Source organism: Hemibagrus wyckioides, linkage group LG07, assembly GCF_019097595.1.
Source record: "Hemibagrus wyckioides isolate EC202008001 linkage group LG07, SWU_Hwy_1.0, whole genome shotgun sequence".
NCBI classification, from domain to species: domain Eukaryota; kingdom Metazoa; phylum Chordata; class Actinopteri; order Siluriformes; family Bagridae; genus Hemibagrus; species Hemibagrus wyckioides.
The window spans coordinates 10,355,993-10,377,400 of NC_080716.1; the positions used below are offsets into that span (position 1 = coordinate 10,355,993).

The following is a 21,408-nucleotide window of genomic DNA, read 5'->3' on the forward strand; positions in this document are numbered from 1 at the left end:
CCCTCTGAATCAGAGTGGTCTAACATGTTGCCTACAGCAGAAAACAGAATTTCATTCGCTTTTTACGAAGACATACCGCCATCACCGGTCTACTAAACCCTGGTAGAGCTGAAGGCTTTAACAATAAAATTGTAGTGATTACATAGGACAAGCATAGATTTAGTCTTCAATGAGGCTCAGAGTGAAATTCACGCAAAGAAGAAGAAGAAGAAAAAGAAGAAGAAGAAGAAGAAGAAGAAGAAGAAGAAGAAGAAGAAGAAGAAGAAGAAGAAGAAGAAGAAGAAGAAGAAGAAAGAATACACCCTGTATGGGATGCCAGCCAAGAAGAAGAAGAAGAAAGAATACACCCTGTATGGGATGCCAGCCAATCGTCGGTCACCATATATACACATTCATACACTCATTTACATCTAGAAGCAATTGATCCTAGCTAACTGACAGCTCCACCAACTGGCATGTTTTTAGGAGGTGGAAGGAAACCAGAGAATTGAGAGGACATGGGCAGAAAATCTACACATACCCAGACCGTAGCTTATACCTGAACGTGTTGACTTTTGAGCTGTGAGGTGGCAAGGCTTCATGCAGCAACTCTGTGCAAATGATGATGATGATAAGTAATGGTAGTAGTTGCATTATTATTATTATTATTATTATTATTATTATTATTGACCTATTCTCCCAAAGCCCACATAACATATTCATTACTTCTGTACTATCGTGCCATAGGTAAGGTATAATTTGCACATTGTATTAGTTATTATGTTTAGGATTACAATAGTACTACTACTACTAGTAGTAGTAGTAGTAGTAGTAGTAATAATAATAATAATAATAATAATAATAATAATAATAATAATAATAGCATTCGTGTTTTTTAAAGAGGAATCAGGCCACAGAGACACGTTAAACGCGCTCATTGAAGGCTCACAACGCGTCGGTGGCATGCAGTGGATTTTACGCTACCGCCACCGCGAGTTGCGGGAGGCACGCATGCGCACTGACCACAAGCGGCCGGTCTTTAAAAAAAGGAATCCTTATGCCAACCGATGTAATCAAGGCGAAGAATTATCTCTTATCTCTGGGCATACATGGTGAAATTGTAAGTATGAGGCATGACAGCTTTTCTCTATATGTACAAAAATGTCGATTCCGTGGCGTCGTTTGTGGTTTTTTTGACGTTTGAGAGCGGCATGGCATGTGTGAGGTCGGACTCGTTTGCCAGAGATGTCTTCTTCCCGATGGAGAGAGATGATGCTGGAGCCCTTCACTGGGGCCACTTTCATGTCCACTGGTTGTTTCATTTTACTGTCAAATCGAGCAGTTCAACCGGTTAAAAACGACTTACTGTTCATTTTCATTCATGCGTCGCGGTTAAGGGTTTATACGCTTCACGCTGTGTGTAATTTTCCTGATTTAATTTTTCCCCTCCTGTTCCGCATCGGGGTTTCTTCTGGCAACCCATTTACACCCATCGCTATAGGCCAGCTGTAGATGAGTAGCCTAATAGGACCCGTGTGTTCAGCATATGAGTGATTTTGTGTGTACGTGTGTGTGTGTGTGTGTGTGTGTGTGAGAGAGAGAGAGAGAGAGAGAGAGAGAGAGAGAGAGAGAGAGAGAACACTAAACATCACTGGCATCGTTGCTCATGGACCGAAAGGCAGTGATCGCTGATGAAGAGCTCAGACTGCAGTTGGAGATGCGCCCCCACCTCCTCCTCCTCTTCCTCCTCCTCCTCCTCCTCCTCCTCCTCACTGAATACTACAGCTTTACAGCTTTACCCTTCATACACAGCAAAAAAAAAAGAAGTGTGGAATTAACATACACAGTGTCACAGCCTATATCTGGAGCGAAATGATCACTAGCCTGTCAATTCAGCACTAAGAATTTTAGCCGGATGGCTCCTTATGAAAGGATCTGAACTCAGAGGACTGTGGAGTGAAAAGAACATATTTGAGAAATAATCTATTTCTTATTGAGCACTTATAAAGTTCTAAAGATGTATTTCTCATGAAAGCAGCCTCTGTAAGTGCTTGAATGGAGCACACAGCAACATCCCCACTGTTAAATCAGCAGCCACTACAGCTACACATCAGGCATGGAGGATTGATATCTATAGGTGTGAGAAAGGCAAAGCAACCTGAATAATAAAAGAAAATGGGTACGTAAAAATTTTTTTTACGTACGATCGTCAATCAATTAATTTAAATTAGGGTGGTTCGAAATGAATGAAATGTATTGTTCGTGCCAGAACTAGTTGGATGGGTCAAAAAATAAAATAATTGACAGCAAAAAAAAGTCTTTGATAAGCAAGCAAATTAATCAGTTCATTTTTTATTAATTAATTACGTTTCAGGCTACAGAGTGGCTAAGAAGGTGGCTAAGAAGAAAGAGGTGTGGAAGTAGTGTTGGTGTTGAATGTGTTATGGAGATTTGAGCATTGTGCAGAAATGCATCATATACTTTTTCACTGGAAAATGTTTCCAAAGTTAGAATGAGAAACGACAAGAAAGGAAGCCGAAAAGGCTTCCTTTCCGGTTTCTGTAGGAACAGAAAAGTAAAAACAAATCATTGCATCAAGTTTCAATTTTAGTAATAGACAGAATTCCGTAATAGATAGAAAAGTGCAACGTGATCCACATAACTAAGTTTTTAATGCTTTACAGTTTGTGAATGATGTCCTTGATTAAAAAGAAAAAGAATGTATAATATATAATGAAAAAGAACATGTAATAATACAGAAGAAATAGAATGCATAACATATAATGAGATGATCACAAGCATCAAATAGGAGGTGCTCCTTCCTTTTACAGAAACAGAGGAGATATCACAGCTTGTGGGGGAGTGTGGCATAAGACATGTTAGAACAGCTTTATTTATGGTCTAGTTGAAACATGCCTATGCTCAAAGATTCACTATCATTTGTCAGCTCATGGAGTAAGATTAATTTGTATTGATCCAGTCATTCCGTTGCAAAGGGCATGGAAAGTAATTGTAAATAATTGTTTGAGTCTTCTCCATTCTTGAGTTGTTGTAGATGATGTTTTTAAATAAATGCAATGCCTGAAAGAACCGGAAAATGTCAAAAGACTTGACAATGGAAGAAGAAGAACCTGAAAATGCAAGATGATCAAAAACCTCCTCCACCTGCCATGTCCTCATTATTGCATAACAAGCCACCGGTTTCATTTGTTAATTAGATAAGACTGTAGCAGTGTAGAGTGTATGCGATGTTGGCTGTGCGTCTCAGTGGTCTGGTGTCTTCTGCAGCCCATGGGATCAGAGAGGATGGAGATGCGAAAGAGGCAGATGTCGGGGCAGCAGGAGCTGGTGGCGGGAGGCACAACGACGGGAACGGCGCCAGCCCAGCATGAGCAGGCTGGTCAGGGCGAGCGTGCCTCAAATGCCTGCTGTTTCTGCTGGTGCTGCTGCTGTAGCTGCTCATGGTACGAGTCTTCTCATTCCTTCACACTGAACCTCATCTGCACAGTGATTGAGAATTTAGCTTGAGTCATTGCTAAGATTTAAATGAGGTGAGTCAGATGTCTTATTTCTTGGAGAGAAAGAATGCTACAGCCACACTGGCCATGTGTGCATTATGCTATAACGCTCGTGGCATCACTGTATAATGAGAGGTTATATACTAAGCATCACTTTGTATGTCCACCAAACTTGTCCTGGTCGCCTAGCAGTGGACACAAAGATGGGCATCCAGGTTAGTCATTAGGAGTAAAAATGTTCAATAATAATGCTAAACTGTAAGCAGGCCCTAAAAGCTGATTCAAGGCTTCCTAGTTTCCTGTGTGTAGTGTCTCTTTCGGATCATGATGTGCTTAATACCTTGCAGTCTCACTGTTAGGAATGAAGACAGGGAGGAGAGGAACCGAAAAGCCTCGCACGACGTCAAAGCTGAGGACCCTGGTGACTGTGAGGAGAGGTTGGTTAATTCATGTTGGAAATTAGATAAACCTCAGGAAGATGTAATTACCTTTAGCATAATTAGTGGGAGTGATGTAAAACATTTAGCAAAGCTTTATAATTAAGGGATCTAATGGGAATATTACACTCAATAATGTTTATTATATTGAATACAGGGGATTACACCAATCTAATACACAGAATTTAAAGTATTTAAGTGGCACAAAATAACTTTAAGAAATTCCTCACACGATGCATTTAATTACTGTATCTGTGCTACAAATTATTTCTTTTCTTTTGTGCTTTACGGTACAACCGCAAGAACAACTTTTTCTCCCCAGAGATAAAATCTGATGTTAATGCCTCATGTGCCTCACTGTAGCTGTTACATGGTGAACGGTTTTGAATAACCCCCCCCACACTTTATTTTTGCAGTCCAAAACCCACTATGGATGAAGTGTGCTCATGGGGGCAATCCTTTGACAAGCTGATGCGTTGCCCTGCTGGACGTTGCGCCTTTCGGCAATTTCTGCGCACAGAGTTCAGTGAGGAGAACCTGCTCTTCTGGCTAGCCTGTGAAGAGTTCAGCAAGGAGACCAACAAGAGCATCATCTCAGAGAAGGCACGCCTCATATATGAGGACTACATTTCCATCCTCTCACCCAAAGAGGTGTGTGTTTTTGTGTGAGTGTGCAAATGTGGAATAGTCTAAATTGAATATCACCGGAAAGCACGGGCCATTCTGTCTCTCTAAGGGTCTCCATTTTTGTCATGACTAAAACATAACAATATAGAAATGCAATTGCTGTACACGTAAAATAAATACCACTAGTGTATTCACTATGATTTCATAATTATAAATAGGCTTTAAATTATGTAATACTTTGGAACCTTGAATGAGTTCCAGGTTAATACAGAAATAACACACCAAGTGTGTTTCATACAGCATGAAGCTGACTACAAATCAAATGCGAAATCTAACAGGTCCAACATGCAGAAACTAATAAACATGTAAAGAAAGAACTATGAGAAGACTTTGCAAAGATGACCTAAACTTATAAGACCTGAAACCCTGGCACTAATTGACTGGACTGATGATTTTGGGTTACATATACTGCTTTTTATCTCCTTTTATACATCTGAGCAATTGAAGGTTAAGGGCCTTGCCCAGGAGCCCAGCAGTGGCAGCTTGGTGGACCTGGGATTTGAACTCACACCCTTCTGATCAGTAGTCAAACATGTGTGGAACCACAGACTGGTTGGATTCTCAAAAATTACGAAGGCTGATCAGCAGAATGCACTAAAAAATCAGTGAAAACTGTGAGTGAAAAACATAAGCGAATTTTGGGTGTACTCAACCTTGGGGGAAAAAAACAGTCAAAAAAGTCAGGTGGGTGTTTATTATCACTTCTGTACACAACTTGTGACCCATAAGAGTAAAATAGAACAGTGCATATGACTACATAAAGTGCAGTGAGTGTGAGACAACACCTAGACAGAAGAAAATACACAGCAGAGTCGCAGTGCAGTAACAACAGAAGAGTGTTGTGTAGGAAAGTTATTGCAATGTTGAGCGGTAATCTCTGCCTGTTATTGGTCAAGTTCCTTCTCTTGATTTGCCTGTTAGTCTGTGGGTGGTGCCCAGATACCATTACTGAATACTAAATGTACTTTCATGATGTACCTGATTTTTTAAATAAATCAACACAAGTCTTTAGAAATCAACTGCGATTAGAATTACCTCCCAGCCCCTGGCTTGTCTGGGGTCAAGTATTCAAGGTTGTACCGATGGCTCTAAAAGGTTCTTAGGTTTCTTCCAATTCTCTAAAGGCAGCTTAACCACCAGCATATTTCATTTTCCTACTTTGTAGTTGCACATACTGTATGTTCAAAAGGTTGTCTTGTCTTTAAGATAATACTGCAATGTCAAAAGCTCTACAATGAATTAGATTTATGGAATCAAGCAGCCAGAGCAAAGGAGAGGAAGTTAAATGTGCATATCGGTTTTCAAATACCATTGAAATGACATAGCCCAAGACAAAATGGTGGACTGGTGGAAGACACATGTAACAAATGCCTAGAAACTGGGAGGCGAGCATTATCAAGGCCATAGGGCATGATTATTTGTAGATTCCGTTAGTGGTAATACACACAGTCTTCCACTGACCACCATTACAAATACAAATTAGATTTATTGCACTCTGAGGATCGATTTTTGTGAATTATTTTACATCATGCAGCTGCTCAAAGGCTGTTGGGACTAAACAGATAGAGTAATGAAACTTTATGCAACATTAAGGCTTTACAGGAATTAATAAATCAATTAGCATCCAGGAAAAGCCGATTTCATATCCAAACTATTAGCTTTATTTGTTGCTGCGTGGAGGACAATCAGATTCAATAATCAGAGAAACCAAAAATATTATTCCCTTCTGACTTTCACAAAGCAAAGGTTTTCACTTTGTATGCATGTTTAAATTTAATGTGCTGGTGTAACACGCCTGTGTTTACCAATCCCTCTCAGCCAAGAGGTGATATGGTTGATGGAAGGAATTTACCTTTAGCCTACACACGTGACAGAGCAGAACACAGGCATGTGGTAAAACTGATGGGCCTGAGCACAATAAAGTCTAATGCACAAAAGAAAAGATGCTAGTCTGATATATTTTATGTGCGATGAGAGAAGAAACACCAAGTCTCATCATAGCTGAAAAAAAAAGCCAGTGGCACAAACATTATGTAGTAATAAAAGAAGAGAATAATTATTGGGCAGAGATGTCCTTAGTCTTAATACAACTATTTAACTAGTTGGACATTTGTTATTTTAACTGTTTCTGATTCTGTTCAACACAATGTGAGGAAGTGATAGCTTAGTGGTTAAGGTGTTAGACAACTGATAAGAAGGTTGTGAATTCAAATCCCAGGTCCACCAAGCTACTACTGAGGAAGACCCTTAACCCGCAATTACTCAGTTGGGGGGAAAAAAGAGATTGTTAAATTGTAAGTTGCTCTGGGTAAGGGCGTCTGCCAAATGCCAGAAATCCGTCCATCCACTGTCTATACCCGCTTTATTCCTAATTAGGGTCACAGGGGTCTGCTGGAGCCTATCCCAGTGCACATTGGGTGAAAGGCAGGGGTACACCCTGGACAGGTTGCCAGTCCATTGCAGGGCCACATATAGACAGACAACCACTCACACTCACTCCTATGGACAATTTAGAATTACCAACCTAATGTACATGTTTTTGGATTGTGGGAGGAAACCAGAGTACCCAGAGTAAACCCACGCAGGCACGGGAGAACATGTTGTTCCCACAATTGCCCAGAGTACATGGAAAGTCCTCATCAAGACTCTTTTCTGTTCTGGCACCTACAGTAGGTGGTAGAATGAACTTTCCTTAGACATCCTTCCTGAAATACATAAACTAGCACTTAAAGAGATTGTGCATTTCTTGCTATATTTCTGAGTAAAACAGAGTTTTTAGACTGGTGGTATTCTTAGTCTGTGACCTAGTGAAGCGGCATCAATGAAAGCACTTCTGTAAGTCACTCTGGATAACAGCATCTGCCAAATGCCATAAATGTAAAATGTAAATACACTTTCATTAGTGTCTTCTTGCCTGGTGGGCTTGCTAATGAATTCGTGATTTGTCCTCCTCTGCTGAAGAAGTGGCAATATCTGAGAAGTAGCTTGTGAGATGACTTTGTGAAGGTTGTAAAGTTTAAATCCCAGCATTGCCAGAAATGTAAGAAAAATCCCAAACTGTCAACTGCTCATTTATAATTTGGGGTTTTATTTCTGCCATAGTTTTCGGTGTTAAAATAATCTATGCAGGATTCCATGATCAGATAATCTATGCATAGACATAGCCTGCTATCCTTCACAGGAAGTGAAGTGTAAAACCCTGCTAAACAAACTCCATAGCTTTGCTTTTCAGTAGCAAAGAGTGTTTAAATATGTCTATGAGACAGGATAGTGCCAGCAGAACACTTGTGCAATTTCCTGGACAATGAGGGGACAAATAAATAGCACTTTTTTGCTGTACACCTCCGTTAGGGCACTATAAAAGGTAGGAGTGACAATTTCCTATTTAACACTTGGGCTTTCTCCTGATCAGCAGGCATGTGGTAATTGGAGGCACTTAGTTGACCAAGTAAATATCCCCCCCTTGTTGTCCAGTCTAATACCATTTGTGTTGTCATAATGCTACCTTCTGTGCAAAGGAGCAAATCACCAGTAGTGATATCTTCATGAGGTGGATTCTGTTGACTTGAGGGAATACAGGATGTGCAAATTTTAAGTTATTCTACCAAGTTATCTAAACTGAAATTGCCTGCTCCTTCCAAATCTAACAGGGAATTTAAAAAATGGAAACGTAACTGTAACAAATGGACAATGGCAGTAGAGACTGGAGTAGTTTTGTAGCAAAGATTTAACCGCAGGTGATCCAGTACTCCAGAGACGTGAGGTGTAGTTCCCTACTGACACTTAGGGTATGAGTCATGTACTTGTTCCCTGATTGCTTCTGTACCAGTTTAGTCGCTGGTTATCGTGATGTTGGAGTTCCTAAGCTATAAATACTAGATGCACTAGCCCACTTTGTGGTCCTTGGTAAACAGGGTTAATGTAGAAGTTTATTTAAGATTTTTTAAAGCCTATTAAGGGGGAAGTCTTTATTCCTTCACATAGAGGTTTACATTAGATTGCACAATAGAACGATATCAATCGGCCACTGGCATTGGAGTGACTGAGAAAGTTGAGAGCAAACTCAGTGGAAGTCTGATTCCCTTGAGCAATGTTCAGAAGCTTCCATTATTTTTTTTTTGTTTGTTTAAGGACAAGCAAATACTGCTCAAAAGAGCACCTAAAAAATCACAGTTATCAATTCTGATCCATTCTTACATACCTTGACGACAAGCAACAATGTGACTGTGGCTATTTTGGGAACGTCTATACTCGAATTGTTGTTTTGAGTGAAATATATTCTATTCAATTCAATTTATTTTGTATAGCACCTTTTACAATGAACATTGTCTCAAAGCAGCTTTACAAAAGAAGAGAAAGGGGATAAATTATTAAATTATTAAACTATTTTATCCTTAATTTATTTGATTAAATATAGAGTCTACAGTAGTTGAAAGCACTTTTTTATGTCATAAATTATGTGTATGCGTTAGGAAACCATGGATATATGTCAAGATATATGGCAATATATTGCCAAGATTAATCTGGAAGAGCTTGAGGGACCAACACCCCAGACCTCAACCCTACTGACAAGGCTTCTCGTTTGACATCAGTATCGGACCTCACTAAGGCTATTGCGGACAAATGAACACAAATTCTTACTTCCATGTTCCAAAATCTAGTGGAAAGTCTTGCTAGAAGAGAGGATGCTGTGATATCAGCAAATGTTGACCTCTGTATTAAAGCCCATGGTTGAAATGGGCACGTTAGGGTGTGATGGATAGATGTCCAAATACTTGGCCATGTAGTGTATATAGTGTCACAATCATGAGGTGGAGAAGTACAGTAATGAGTGTAAAGTGTAAACCTGGACAGTGGGTTATAAATATGTGTAGCTCATTGGATGGACCAATGGTAAGTAAGCTAGTAACAAAGAGCCAGAGGTATGCCAAGCAAAGTTGTAATATATTATGTAAAAATGATTTCAGTCATGGTTGTGTTCATGAATTTTAATTACTGGGAATGTTGTGGCTCAGTGCTTAAGGCTTTGGACTACCAATTGGAAAGGTTGCGACCACCAAGTTACCACAGTTGGGTCCGTGAGCAAGATTATTGACCCTCAACTGCTCATTTACATCCTGTAGGGCTTTTTTAAGCAAATGTTAAATGAGGCATAATGCAATGAATAAATATAAGAAAAGAAAGTGCTCCAAGATTCCCAGTTCAAGGTCAGGTGTGTGACAGAAGGTAAAATGCAAAAACTATACACTGCTTATATATTATGTATTTATATAGTATTTCAGATGATGTTTTCTATCATTTTTTTATACCTTCAATAACACTGAATGATTTTGTTTCAGGTGAGCCTGGATTCCCGCGTTCGGGAGGTAATAAACAGGAACATGCTGGAGCCCACGTCTCACACGTTTGATGATGCCCAGCTCCAGATTTACACGTTAATGCAAAGAGACTCGTACCCACGCTTCATGAACTCCCCTGTCTACAAAAACCTCCTCAAGAGCGTCTCGGAGCAATGTCCCGAATCCTAAAATCTCTGTGATCCCACTCGAATTCTCCCTTCCCCCATCTTCATTTTGGGTTCCTTTTTTTTCATTATGTGGAGTTTGTTTAAAAGGACCTTACAGTGGGTCCTCCCAGGGATTTTCCACATTAGAGATCTGTACCTGAACAAGACACTCAGGTCTCCAGGTCACTGGAATTTTAAATCAATGTCTCAAATCTCCTGAGGGCTCAATACCACAAGTACTGCTACAAATCAACATAGCAAGAAGCTCCAAAGGATTATCAGCGCATTTTCATATTTCTAAGACCAAATTATTTATTTTCTTTGTGATTTGAATTGTTTTCATTCCCTTTCTTTTTTTAATTTCGAAGATGATGTGATGCCCAGTGTGGGGTTATTTACAGTATACACATTAGATATATTTATGAATTTGTAATATATTTTCTCTTGTCTTAGAAAATTTCAAGAAAAGGGAATCATGGGTAACATAGGGGATGTGCTCAGTTCTAGACAATACAGATAAGAATCAGAGATCAATCATAGTCAAGGCAACACATCAGCTTTATTTAAAGGAAACTGTGTGCTGTAACTATAATGTTCCATGACCTGTTCGCTGTCGGAATAGCTTAGCATGTCTAATTGGAAAAGATCTTTCTTATTTATTTATGGTAGGGCTTTATTTCTTTTTCTTGAAACTTCAAATTGTTATTAAAGGCAGAAGGTGAAACCTTACGTTTCTGGTATAAAAAATAATATTAAAAAAAAAACAAAAAAAGACAAGTAAAAATCAAATCTTTAAACACTTAATCTTCACACTGATATACTTAATGCCAAAAAAGTATTTTTCTCGTTGATGGTTTAAAAATCGGTGGCTATTATATTCTACTATACTACAATGCAGCCTGTAGGTAAACAATATAATCCTTGTATTTCAGACTTTTGAACCTTTTGCATAGATGGTAAACATTGTGATATATACCCTCCGAGATCCAGTCTTGACACAAACTCTCTGGTGTATGAACTAATGCTACACCAGTGTAGAGCTGGTGAAGAACCAACTACACAACCAATTACTTTTTATTTGTCGTTTTATCTTACCTTGACTTGACTTGACTTGGTTTACGCAACATTCACTCATTTCAAATGTTTTATTTGATGTAATCCTGGTAAAAAAAAAAAAAAAAAAAAAACCTGTTAAGTGTCCAGTTACCTCCAAACCTCACATGAAGGCGAATACCTTAATCTTACAGTATACCTGAAAGCATAATCCTGTATTAAAGCATCAGAATGACTTATAGCTGTCTTGAGATGAGTATTTTAAACGTGGAAGTATTTTACTATTTTATCAAATATCTTTCGATCGATCCTTTGTCCTCGAGCCCCTCTGAGTTGTACATTTTTGCTGTTTTACATTTTTCTTAGTTTTCACTCAACTCTCTAGCTACTTAACACACCCTCCATGAGGTAAACACAGTTTATGTAATACAGGGACACTTGGAGAGGCAGATTTGGGAGATTCTAATGACTAAATGGATAAATATTTAGGACTTATTTGTAGGTGACACCAAAGTAGCCAAGTTGAGTTAAACTGTGGTATTACTAGCTTATTCTCTGAAAGCACTGAGTAGAATCAGTGGCCAAGTTTGTTTGTTTTTTAATAGTTTTATCAATTATTTTGTTGCCTGACAAAGACAAGATCCTCACTCGGGGAAGTGCCTTGACATTCAATTGTGTGACATCGCTCTTATGGCAATAGTTGACTCCAACTCTTGCCGCAGAAATGGACTCTGGGCCTTTGATCAATTTCTGATGTGATTTGTCCTGACTTCTGAAATTCATTCTTGCACTTCATTTGTGTGTTTTGTTTTGTTTTATTTCCTAATAATCCTTTATTTATTTTTTTTATTTATTTTTTTACCATCACCGAAGTCACGACATTTGAAGGATCAAGAGATTGGGACGATTCAAAAAGTGCGATTGATCCGAGTCCAGACACGCTTCTGCCAGTATGTGTTACATGGGGGTACTTCCGCTCATTATTTACTCAATATGTGCAATCTGAGCTGATGGATTCACCACATAGATCAACCTCAATTTAAGCCAATGGTTTTGATGTGATACTGCCTATATTTTTATTTCTGGGGTTCATTTTTTTTTGTTTTGTTTTGTTCTGGTTTTATTTTGTTTCATTGGTGTTGTGAAAAGTACGCAAGAGTGTTATTTTCTGATCGGTTTACAAAACAGAGTATACATTTTTAAAAATGAATAATATCTGAATGTTTACAGTAATCTGTTTCTGTTTTACTCAACTGAGGAAAAAAAAAACATCTGTGGGCATTTAAAAAATCTTTAAGATGAAAATAAAGCACAATAATTTTAGCAGCTTGTGGTGATTTTGTGTTTAAACAAACACACACACACACACGCCATTTCCGTTTATATCCGCAGGTGCATGCGGTGGCAGATTGCACATATCCAAATATTAATTCTTGGGGACAAACCTGAGCTGCAGTGAGCAGTTGTGCTGTGTTGTGGGGTTAACATGGAGCATAATGGTGGGATCTCCACTCCTCTTCTGGAGAGGATGCACCTGGGAAGCTCACAAAAGGCTACATGCAGCACATCATGCTCACTTATTCACTGCTGCTAGAACCACACCAAGACTTAGAAGAAAGAAATCTGTTTTTGTTTTCACTGTTGTTTTTATTTTGTTTGTCATGCACACCGTGCATTTCCTGTCCTCTAACACCTAAATATTATATATTTTTAAAAAATGCAATGATCTTGAGAGGTTTCGAATCACTGCCTCATACCAGCCTTATTTATATGCACATATTATCCAGATCAAAAACAATCAGCTCACAGCTGTTTGTTATTCAAATAAGCCACTAATATGAGGCTTGTTAAAACATCAAGGCGGTGGGAGGAAATGCAACAAAACCCATTTGATAACAGTAAATGGGAAAGATATTCATATGCAAAAGCAGGACATGAATGTGTCGTGTGAGAAAGTCCCACACAAAGTAGAGTCGGGCCTCTCGTCTGCCTCACACGCTGCCTTACAGAATACACAGGGAGTACTACACAGTGAGGGCGTGATGTCCGAAGAAGATGGTGGGATGTGAAGGAGAGAGACGTCACCACAACCAAGCATTTTATTCCCTTTTACTCCACAGCAAGTCACCGGTTCCAGCTGCTTACTAAAGCTAGCTGTGTTTAATGGAAACAAACTGGTTCCTGTTATCACTTACATTAGAGCAGCCATACAGAGGCCTCTCCTTTTCCTGAACCAGCCGTTCTTTCTTTCTTTCTTTCTTTCTTTCTTTCTTTCTTTCTTTCTTTCTTTTTCTCTTTCATTATTTCCTTTTTCATTCTTTCCTTCCTTCCATCTTCCTTCTTTTTCTTTCTTTCTTTCTTTCTTTCTTTCTCTTTCATTATTTCCTTTTTCATTCTTTCCTTCCTTCCATCTTCCTTCTTTTTCTTTCTTTCTTTCTTTCTTTCTTTCTCTTTCTTTCTTTCTTTCTTTCTTTCTCTTTCATTATTTCCTTTTTCATTCTTTCCTTCCTTCCATCTTCCTTTCTTTCTTTCTTTCTTTCTTTCTTTCTTTCTTTCCTTTTTCATTCTTTCCTTCCTTCCATCTTCCTTTCTTTCTTTCTTTCTTTCTTTCTTTCTTTCTTTCTTTCCTTTTTCATTCTTTCTTTCCTTCCATCTTCCTTCTTTTTCTTTCTTTCTTTCTTTCTTTCTTTCTTTTTTCTTTCTTTCTTTCTTTCATTCATTATTTCCTTCCTTCCTTCCTTCTTTCTTTCTTTCTTTCTTTCTCTTTTTCTGTTCTTTATTTTTTCCTTCTTTTCTTACCTTCCTTCCTTCAGCAAAAATCATATTTTTGAGAAACACTTCCATCCTGATGATTGTATGATAACATCTTTACTTCTGACTGGTACAAAGTTCTGAGACTGGAGACACCTTTTAAAGCTCCCCCACACCACCTCATAGCTATTCCTCCTCCAGTGGCTTCCTGTATCTGCCCACAGCACATTTAAAATTCTGAAGGGTGAAAAATGTAAATGGGAAGTTTACCACACATTTGCCTGCGGGTGGCTTGGTGGTTAGCATGTTTGCCTCACACCTCCAGGGACAGGGGTTCGATTCTCACCCCTTCTATGTGTGTGAAGTTTGCATGTGACTTAGGGGTTTCCTCCCTCAGTCCAAAGACATGCACTGTAGGCATCTCTAATTTGTCTGTAGTGTGTGAATGGGTGTGTCTCCTAGGATCCCCACAACCCAGTTAGATAAGCTGTGTAGAGAATAGATGGAGGATAATAACAAGCCTGTGATTTGCATTAACTACTCTCTGATTAAGCAAAAGCAACCTGATTTGGAAATTCAGAAACACTGTTGATGAACAAAAAAATATAATAAAGACCAAATTCAGGTCTGCTGAAATCAGGCTGAAGGATTGGTTGGTATAGTTCAATGATAGAACTGAGAAAAATCCCAGTCAGATATACACATGACTACTTACAGTGCCACGAAGGCTCATGTATAATGCAATGCCTGGTTAAAGTTTACTCCATCCTTCTAGCTGGTGCTGGAGCTGTTCTAAGTTTGAAACTATGGGTGTAACCAAATGTCTGCATCAGCCACCAAGGTGGTGTTTGGAGATCATCAGAGGATGCTAATTAGCCTGTATAAATGTGAGCGCAGACACACGAACGCTATGGTTGCAATGTCAAATTGCAACAGCAGAGTAGACTGAAGGGGGAGGCTTACAAGCTTCGAGAATAGTCGATCTGGATTAGGACCAACCCCTTAAACCAGAACGGGGCATCAGCTCTGCATCCGGGAGAACCACACTGCTCAGTGTTTGTAATGTTGATGAAGAGTCTGATTCAGTTGCATTAACAAAAGGCCTTTTCACACTTCAAATATTGAATCCTGGTTGACTGTAAAGTCAGACTATACAGAATCCTGGGTTTCACACTGTACACTGCTCATGCTTCACACAAGGATTTACAATTAGTACTGGATGTTCATAATCTGATCATTCCTAAACCTCCCCTATTTGGATATTTTCAATACAGCTGTTTAAATAAAGGCTCTCGTATCAGTGAGGGACAAACAAAAAAAAGGGTCTGCTGTTCTGCCCCAAAGCAGATATTGTAATCTTTCACAGCAGATTTTTATTTCACTATTTATAAGTTGCGCACCTGATGTTCAGGGCCACCTGATGCAACCAACTACACCCTGCTTTTCATGTGATATGAGACATGTGCTGTTCCTCTACCCGGGGTTAAACCTGTGCAGTGTGAGGAAAGAAACGCATCGAGTCATGTGAGTGTGTAGATGCACTAAATATACAACACTGATTGTAAGTCTTGGAAAAATGTTTTACTTCTTAAAAGAAAAAAAAATGTACACAGTAGAAATTTGCCAATCATGCATATAAATATGAATAAAAGTGGGAAGGGTCTTCTTACGTCTATCTTGTGTCAGGCTAGCAGAAAAGCAACATTTCAAATTCAATATTTTTTAATGTATCAGGTGAAACCTAAGAAAATCAGATAGCCTAACTACAGGTAAGTTCCTTTACCCAGGTAAAAGCAAGGTAAAATTTTCTACATGTGAATGTGGTCAAAAATACCTCCATTAAACTACATATAAAAACCTGATGTTAAAAGGGAGGAAAAAAAAAAAAAAGACAAACGAACAAACAAGGAAACGACACTGATCATAGTCCAACGGCTGAGCCTAGCTATACGTCAAGTTAAAACACAGGACATTGTTTTGATCCACACCAAAACAATGATAAAAAACATTGATGGTGTCTGTAGCCGTCGTGGTACGATGGAGGCCAAAAAACCTAAACGGTCCTATCAGCTGATGTTACAAAGTGATGGTCCAAAAGTTTAGCCACTCCTCTGCACGCCTGCTCCTTCTTCAGCAGAACTGGAAAAAAAAATCAAGGATGAATGGATACAGCTTAGAAAAAGGTGAAGGTGAAAATAGAGGCGTTTGGAGTTGAAGGAGGGGGGAAAGAATATAGAAGAAATCTCACCTTCCATCTATTGCCGCATTCATTGCAGAAGACAAATGTGGTCATGGGCTCGTCAGCACTTCTAGTCTGAACCTGAGGGGAAAATTGTGAAAATGTCTCAGCTTCAGATCTCAGCATAAGGACAAAACTGTACATAGCAACAGATCGTGCTTTTAACTGGTAGTTAACTTTGTAATACCTATCGATATAGGTATTAGGTCTGGTCACATGATCAGGTGCATGTGCTATCAGTTTTGCATTAGTCTCTATAGAAAGTGGACAGTGCACAAAGAACGCAAACTGCTAAACGCAACAGAGTGCATTATGGGTCTGATTATCATACACACTCTAGCAGGCTTGGAATATTTTCTGACTGAACCGTACGCTACCTCCGCCCTTATGCAAATACTTAAGAAAATGAACTTGGAAACTCTAAAACGTTTTCAATTTTGTGATGAAACAGTTTGGTGTATTCAGGCTATATATAATTTCTGAAGATGAACCGCTAATTATAATTTACAGACAAATTGAGGGAAGAACATGAAAGGTGCCAACTCACTTACTTAAGACTCATGTGAACATTTATTTAATGAAATTGACAAAACAATATGTTATGCGACATAAATATCCCTTTTTTATTTTGCGAGGGTAAGTTTATATTTCCAGTGAAATGGTGAACATTTTTAAATGCTTCCTAAACCAACAAGTCATCAGCCTCGAACATGGGTCTCTTATGCAGCATTACTGTGTGTTCTGGAGAAGTTCATATTTATGAGTTGGGGTGTGTTTTGCTCGTGTGTGTTTTTAATCAATACACGAAACTTTGCCGTCAAATATTATGCTCTCGTATTTTTGGAGACAGCTCTCGTATTTTTAGCTTGTTTAATCCTAAATTTAAAAAAAGCTTGAAATCAGCTTCGGAGACAAGTAGATATTCAGACACTGTATCCACCGAGTCCACTATGTTTCCTGAATGACATGCCCCTGACTCAGAGACTCAAGAGCTCAGGGAAAATCCAGAGCTTCCCTCATAATTATGACTTTGTGGTGGCGTTCACGTGCATACAGATTTTTCCAACATGACACCATTAGTCATGCAGCTTTGTTTGTTCTCCTACAAATCTCTCGTTTCACATGTTGAAGAAAGCATTCGGATAAATCAGGAAATGTTGTGTCTGTTTCTAGCTACATTTTAACCTGTCTTGTGTTCAGCTTTATCCTCTTCCCCGATATAAACCTAATGCTCGCATTTCCACGACAGGAGGAAAAAAAATGTTACTGCAGGTCAGTACCAATCTAAGATAGAGGTTTTGGAAAAATCTGCTTTAGTGCACTGCACATGACAAAGCTGCAATGGGTGAAGTGACCGTCAGAAATTGTTCACTTCAAACCTTTATCTGCATCATTCAGATTGTTGAGTATCTGCTTAATCAGTTTCGATTCTCTCTCTCTTTTTTTTTTAGTTATCCTTCTGCAAAGGATATTAAAATTGTAAATGTGAAAAAATCTCTTCAGATGAAGAAAAGCAGTGTGTGTAAACGTACCTGTGTGTAGGTACACTTATTCTTTTTGCATCTCCCGCAAGTGAACAGGTCAGTTACAGTTCCTCCAGTCTTGGCCATCTGGTGGTCCCTGATAGCTTCTTTGGTCATATTCTTGCGCATCTCCTTCAGCTCATCACTGGCCATTTCCTGTCAGCGTACACACACACAATCATACAGTTCATGCTTTGACAGAGATAAAATACGTACAGCATTTCTCTGTGGCGCGAGTTTTTGTGATGATGCCCATTAACGAAAAGCTTCCAGTGAATGTAAATGATTCCCTGGAGTTTATGACTAAGGTTAGACACGAGACTTTTATAAAAAGCGACCAGGATTACTTAAAACAAATTTAAGTAAAGTAATACTTTTGTATTGAGAAACGTAGATGTTCAAAAGCAAATTTATATATAAGAGAATCAGATTCACATGCATTGAACACGAGTACAGACATCACAGAAAATAATTACAATGGGTGTCTTCACTGGGAGCAGTTTAAAAGATGAAGCCCATGCTTGCAATTTCACCAAGTCATTTTCCACAAAAAGGCACAAACAAGTTGCATTGCACATTTTTAATAAAAAGCCCTGCAAGATCCTGAAGGAACCACTCTAGTGCCCGTCCCAGCTCAGCTCACGTGCCACATGGCCAAGAAGGGTACATTTTAGCCCAGGATACGCAATCACAATTAACCATCTGAGCCATCCAATAGAAAAGCACTAGGAAAGCAAGTCATTTTGCTCTCACCTCTGCAGTCATCTTGGCAATGCGATCTGGAGGTACGTTTCCGCAAAGGACGTTCCTCCTCAAGTTGGGGTTCTTCATATCCTTAAGGTTCGAAATTCGGCTTCGGACACGGTTCTTATATTTCATGTCGGTGTTCTTGAACTCCAGGAAGATGCGTGAAGTTTAGTCAAGGATCTGCTTGGAATTTCATGACAGCTAGCAAAAGACACAAACACGTACAGTACACAGAGATATGCCTCAGCCTCGGGATCCTGAAAGGATATATTCCTCGATCTGGGCTCCGAGTTCATCGCAGTCGGACCCGATGGTGATGTGGTCATCTAATGAGTAAAAAAAAAAAAAAAAAAAAAAAAAAAAAAAAGCACACGACTTGAACTGCCTGCTACACATGTCTATCATAAAACATTCTGACTTCTTAAACAAGCATCCTAAAAGAGAAATCCTCCGTTTAAAATATTCAATATGAGAACGGCTGCCAAAGTACTTGCTCCTAAGTCGACTTTACTCGAGTAATCATATGTGTATAACGTGACTTGCCTCCGGTCTGCAGAGCATTGGACAGCATTTCCCTGCACTTAAGGCGCACCGAGTCGGACGTTCCTGGTGCTCGAGGGAACGTGGATGTGTGGGTGGTGGGCATCATATCAACTGCCTCGCTCTTACTGCTTGAATTACTGCTGGAGCTGGAGATGGCCCAGAGAGAGAGGAGGGTGCAAGTTAAAGTCACAGAAAACAGATGTGTAAAATAAGCGAGAAGTACAAACATAGTTGAAATCATCTTTACCTTCTCAACTTTCACACTTAAGCAAATTTGATATATAACGAAGTATATAATATTATACATAAAGATGGAAAAGGAGTTTAAAACAAACCCCACAAAAAAAGTACTAGTGTCTTTCACTTCTCTATACAGTGTTGCATCTGCCAATAATTTCTGTCACAAATTACTAAAAATCTGATTATTTATTAGTTTCATATGAGACCCTAATGACCAGCACCATACTTTTTGTCCTTTGAACACCTTTCATATAAATAGAATATTTTATTTCATTTATTTTTATTTATATTTTACATTTCATGTAGATTTTTGAATGCATTTGTATATATAGATTATTTCATTTATATTTATCTGAAGCAGTCTCTGGCAAAAGAATTTCCTTCGGGATTAATAAAGTTCCATCTTATCTTATCTTACGCCACAGGGACCTTCCTCAGACATTTGGTGACGTGTGGCCACGTTATTTACACTCAACTCTGTTAAGGTTTTGGACCTTTACATCAAATGATAGTCTTATAACAGGCTACTGCATCTCTAAGGTTATGGATACCTTTCCTCTCTGGGCTCAGGGCTACCCTGTGACTGGGACATGACTGGTGCTGCAGACTCCTTCTTTTTCTCCTCAGAGGGTTTGTCTCCACCAGCCGGCTCATCTGTACTCCCAGAAATAAGAATTACACATCAGGTGAGGTAGTTTTGAACTACACAGTGAGAATGACAAGGCTTTGACGTACCCAGAAGCTTCTTCCAGGACTTGATAAGAGATTTGGCCAGTGATGTCACTTCCTCGTCTGTGCTTTGCTTGCGGATAGCGTTCACAGACATCCCGATCCGGGTCGACTGTAAAAACGAAGAAGGAAAAAAGTGGAAAATGTGTAATTTGCTAAGTTCAAGTTAAACAATGGAACATTAAAATATATACAACTCTGGGGAAAAAAATAAGAGACCGCTGCAAAATAATCAGTTTCTTATGTTTTTTTTCTTACAAGTTCATGTATTGGTGAGATGAACAGTTTTGTTTCATTTTTTTGTGAACTGCTGACAATATTTCTCCTAAATCCAAAATATAACTATTGTTATTTAGAGTGTATATTTAAAGGAAATGACAACACATCAAAATAACCCAAGATCATGCAGTATCTGCAGAGCTTTAATAACTCAAATCAAACAAAATGCAAACAAATTGTGTTAATGCTTTGGCTAAATAACATTAAGAAATCAGTATTTGGTGGAATAACCCTGATCTGCATGCGTTTTGGCTCCATGCTCTCCATCAGTTTTTCACATTGCTGTTGGGGAACTTTATACCACTCTTTTTACAAAACAGCAAACAGCTCAGCTTTGCTTGATGGTTTGTGACCATCCATCTTCCTCTTGATGACATTCCAGAGGTTTTCAATAGGGTTCAATATATATATACACATATATATTACCTGAAGCAGCTCCAAAGTCATGGGCACATTCTTCAGTTCTTTGAGAAGATCCAAAGCCCCTGACTGAATAATGACAAAACAACTAATATTAATAATAACATCAATAATAAAAAACACAGAAAACAGAAGCATGTTGATTGGCTTTTTTTTTTTTTTTTTTACGAAGAAGCCAATATTTATATATCTGAAGTGTTACTGTTTATCGATAAATACAGAACATTCTGGCTAAAAGTAAAAAAATTAAATAGCAGAAAACATTATTACTTTGATTACCTTTCTTTCTTTTAAAGCTTTATGTTTTTTTGTGCTCGCTTACTCTCTGACTTTTCCTTCCATCATGGTTTTAAAAACATACTTTTATAAATAAATTAATGCGTTTAATCTGTGCGGTCGTTTCATGTATTCTTTCTTCTCGGTGCTTGTGTGTTTCTCTTTAACTTTTACACAAATTAATTATATTTGTGTTTGTTTTGATGAGTTTAATTGTAGTGTACAGTTCTCTATATGAGTTTAATTGTAGTGTACAGTTCTCTATGAGTTTAATTGTAGTGTACAGTTCTCTATATGAGTTTAATTGTAGTGTACAGTTCTCTATGAGTTTAATTGTAGTGTACAGTTCTCTATATGAGTTTAATTGCAGTGTAGTTCTCTATATGAGTTTAATTGTAGTGTACAGTTCTCTATATGAGTTTAATTGCAGTGTACAGTTCTCTATATGAGTTTAATTGTAGTGTACAGTTCTCTATGAGTT

The 21,408-nt window shown here is 38.5% G+C and overlaps 2 protein-coding genes across 3 annotated transcripts in view; one reads left to right on the forward strand and one right to left on the reverse strand.

Annotated features, from left to right (window-relative positions):
* Nucleotides 1-991: 991 nt before the first annotated feature.
* rgs20 (regulator of G protein signaling 20) lies at nucleotides 992-12,503 on the forward strand. Of its 2 annotated transcripts, none has more exons than XM_058394065.1 (5): nucleotides 992-1,099; nucleotides 3,268-3,443; nucleotides 3,845-3,934; nucleotides 4,351-4,585; nucleotides 9,961-12,503. In XM_058394065.1, the coding sequence occupies exons 1-5, from the start codon at nucleotides 1,037-1,039 to the stop codon at nucleotides 10,147-10,149; spliced, it is 753 nt and encodes a 250-aa protein (XP_058250048.1). In that variant the 5' UTR covers nucleotides 992-1,036; the 3' UTR covers nucleotides 10,150-12,503. The 2 variants fall into 2 exon arrangements, with proteins under 2 accessions (XP_058250048.1, XP_058250049.1); XM_058394066.1 differs by having other exon boundaries at nucleotides 3,857-3,934.
* A 2,987-nt stretch (nucleotides 12,504-15,490) lies between these two features.
* The window catches only part of tcea1 (transcription elongation factor A (SII), 1), an 8,836-nt gene continuing 2,918 nt past the window's right edge, over nucleotides 15,491-21,408 (reverse strand). The window contains exons 2-10 of the mRNA XM_058393825.1: nucleotides 20,658-20,720; nucleotides 19,959-20,064; nucleotides 19,775-19,877; nucleotides 18,984-19,129; nucleotides 18,710-18,766; nucleotides 18,447-18,601; nucleotides 17,703-17,849; nucleotides 16,180-16,251; nucleotides 15,491-16,070 (exon numbers count right to left, since the gene is read on the reverse strand). Coding sequence (XP_058249808.1) covers nucleotides 16,062-16,070; nucleotides 16,180-16,251; nucleotides 17,703-17,849; nucleotides 18,447-18,601; nucleotides 18,710-18,766; nucleotides 18,984-19,129; nucleotides 19,775-19,877; nucleotides 19,959-20,064; nucleotides 20,658-20,720 — 858 coding nt within the window. The 3' untranslated portion in view covers nucleotides 15,491-16,061. The remainder of the gene's footprint in view (nucleotides 16,071-16,179; nucleotides 16,252-17,702; nucleotides 17,850-18,446; nucleotides 18,602-18,709; nucleotides 18,767-18,983; nucleotides 19,130-19,774; nucleotides 19,878-19,958; nucleotides 20,065-20,657; nucleotides 20,721-21,408) is intronic.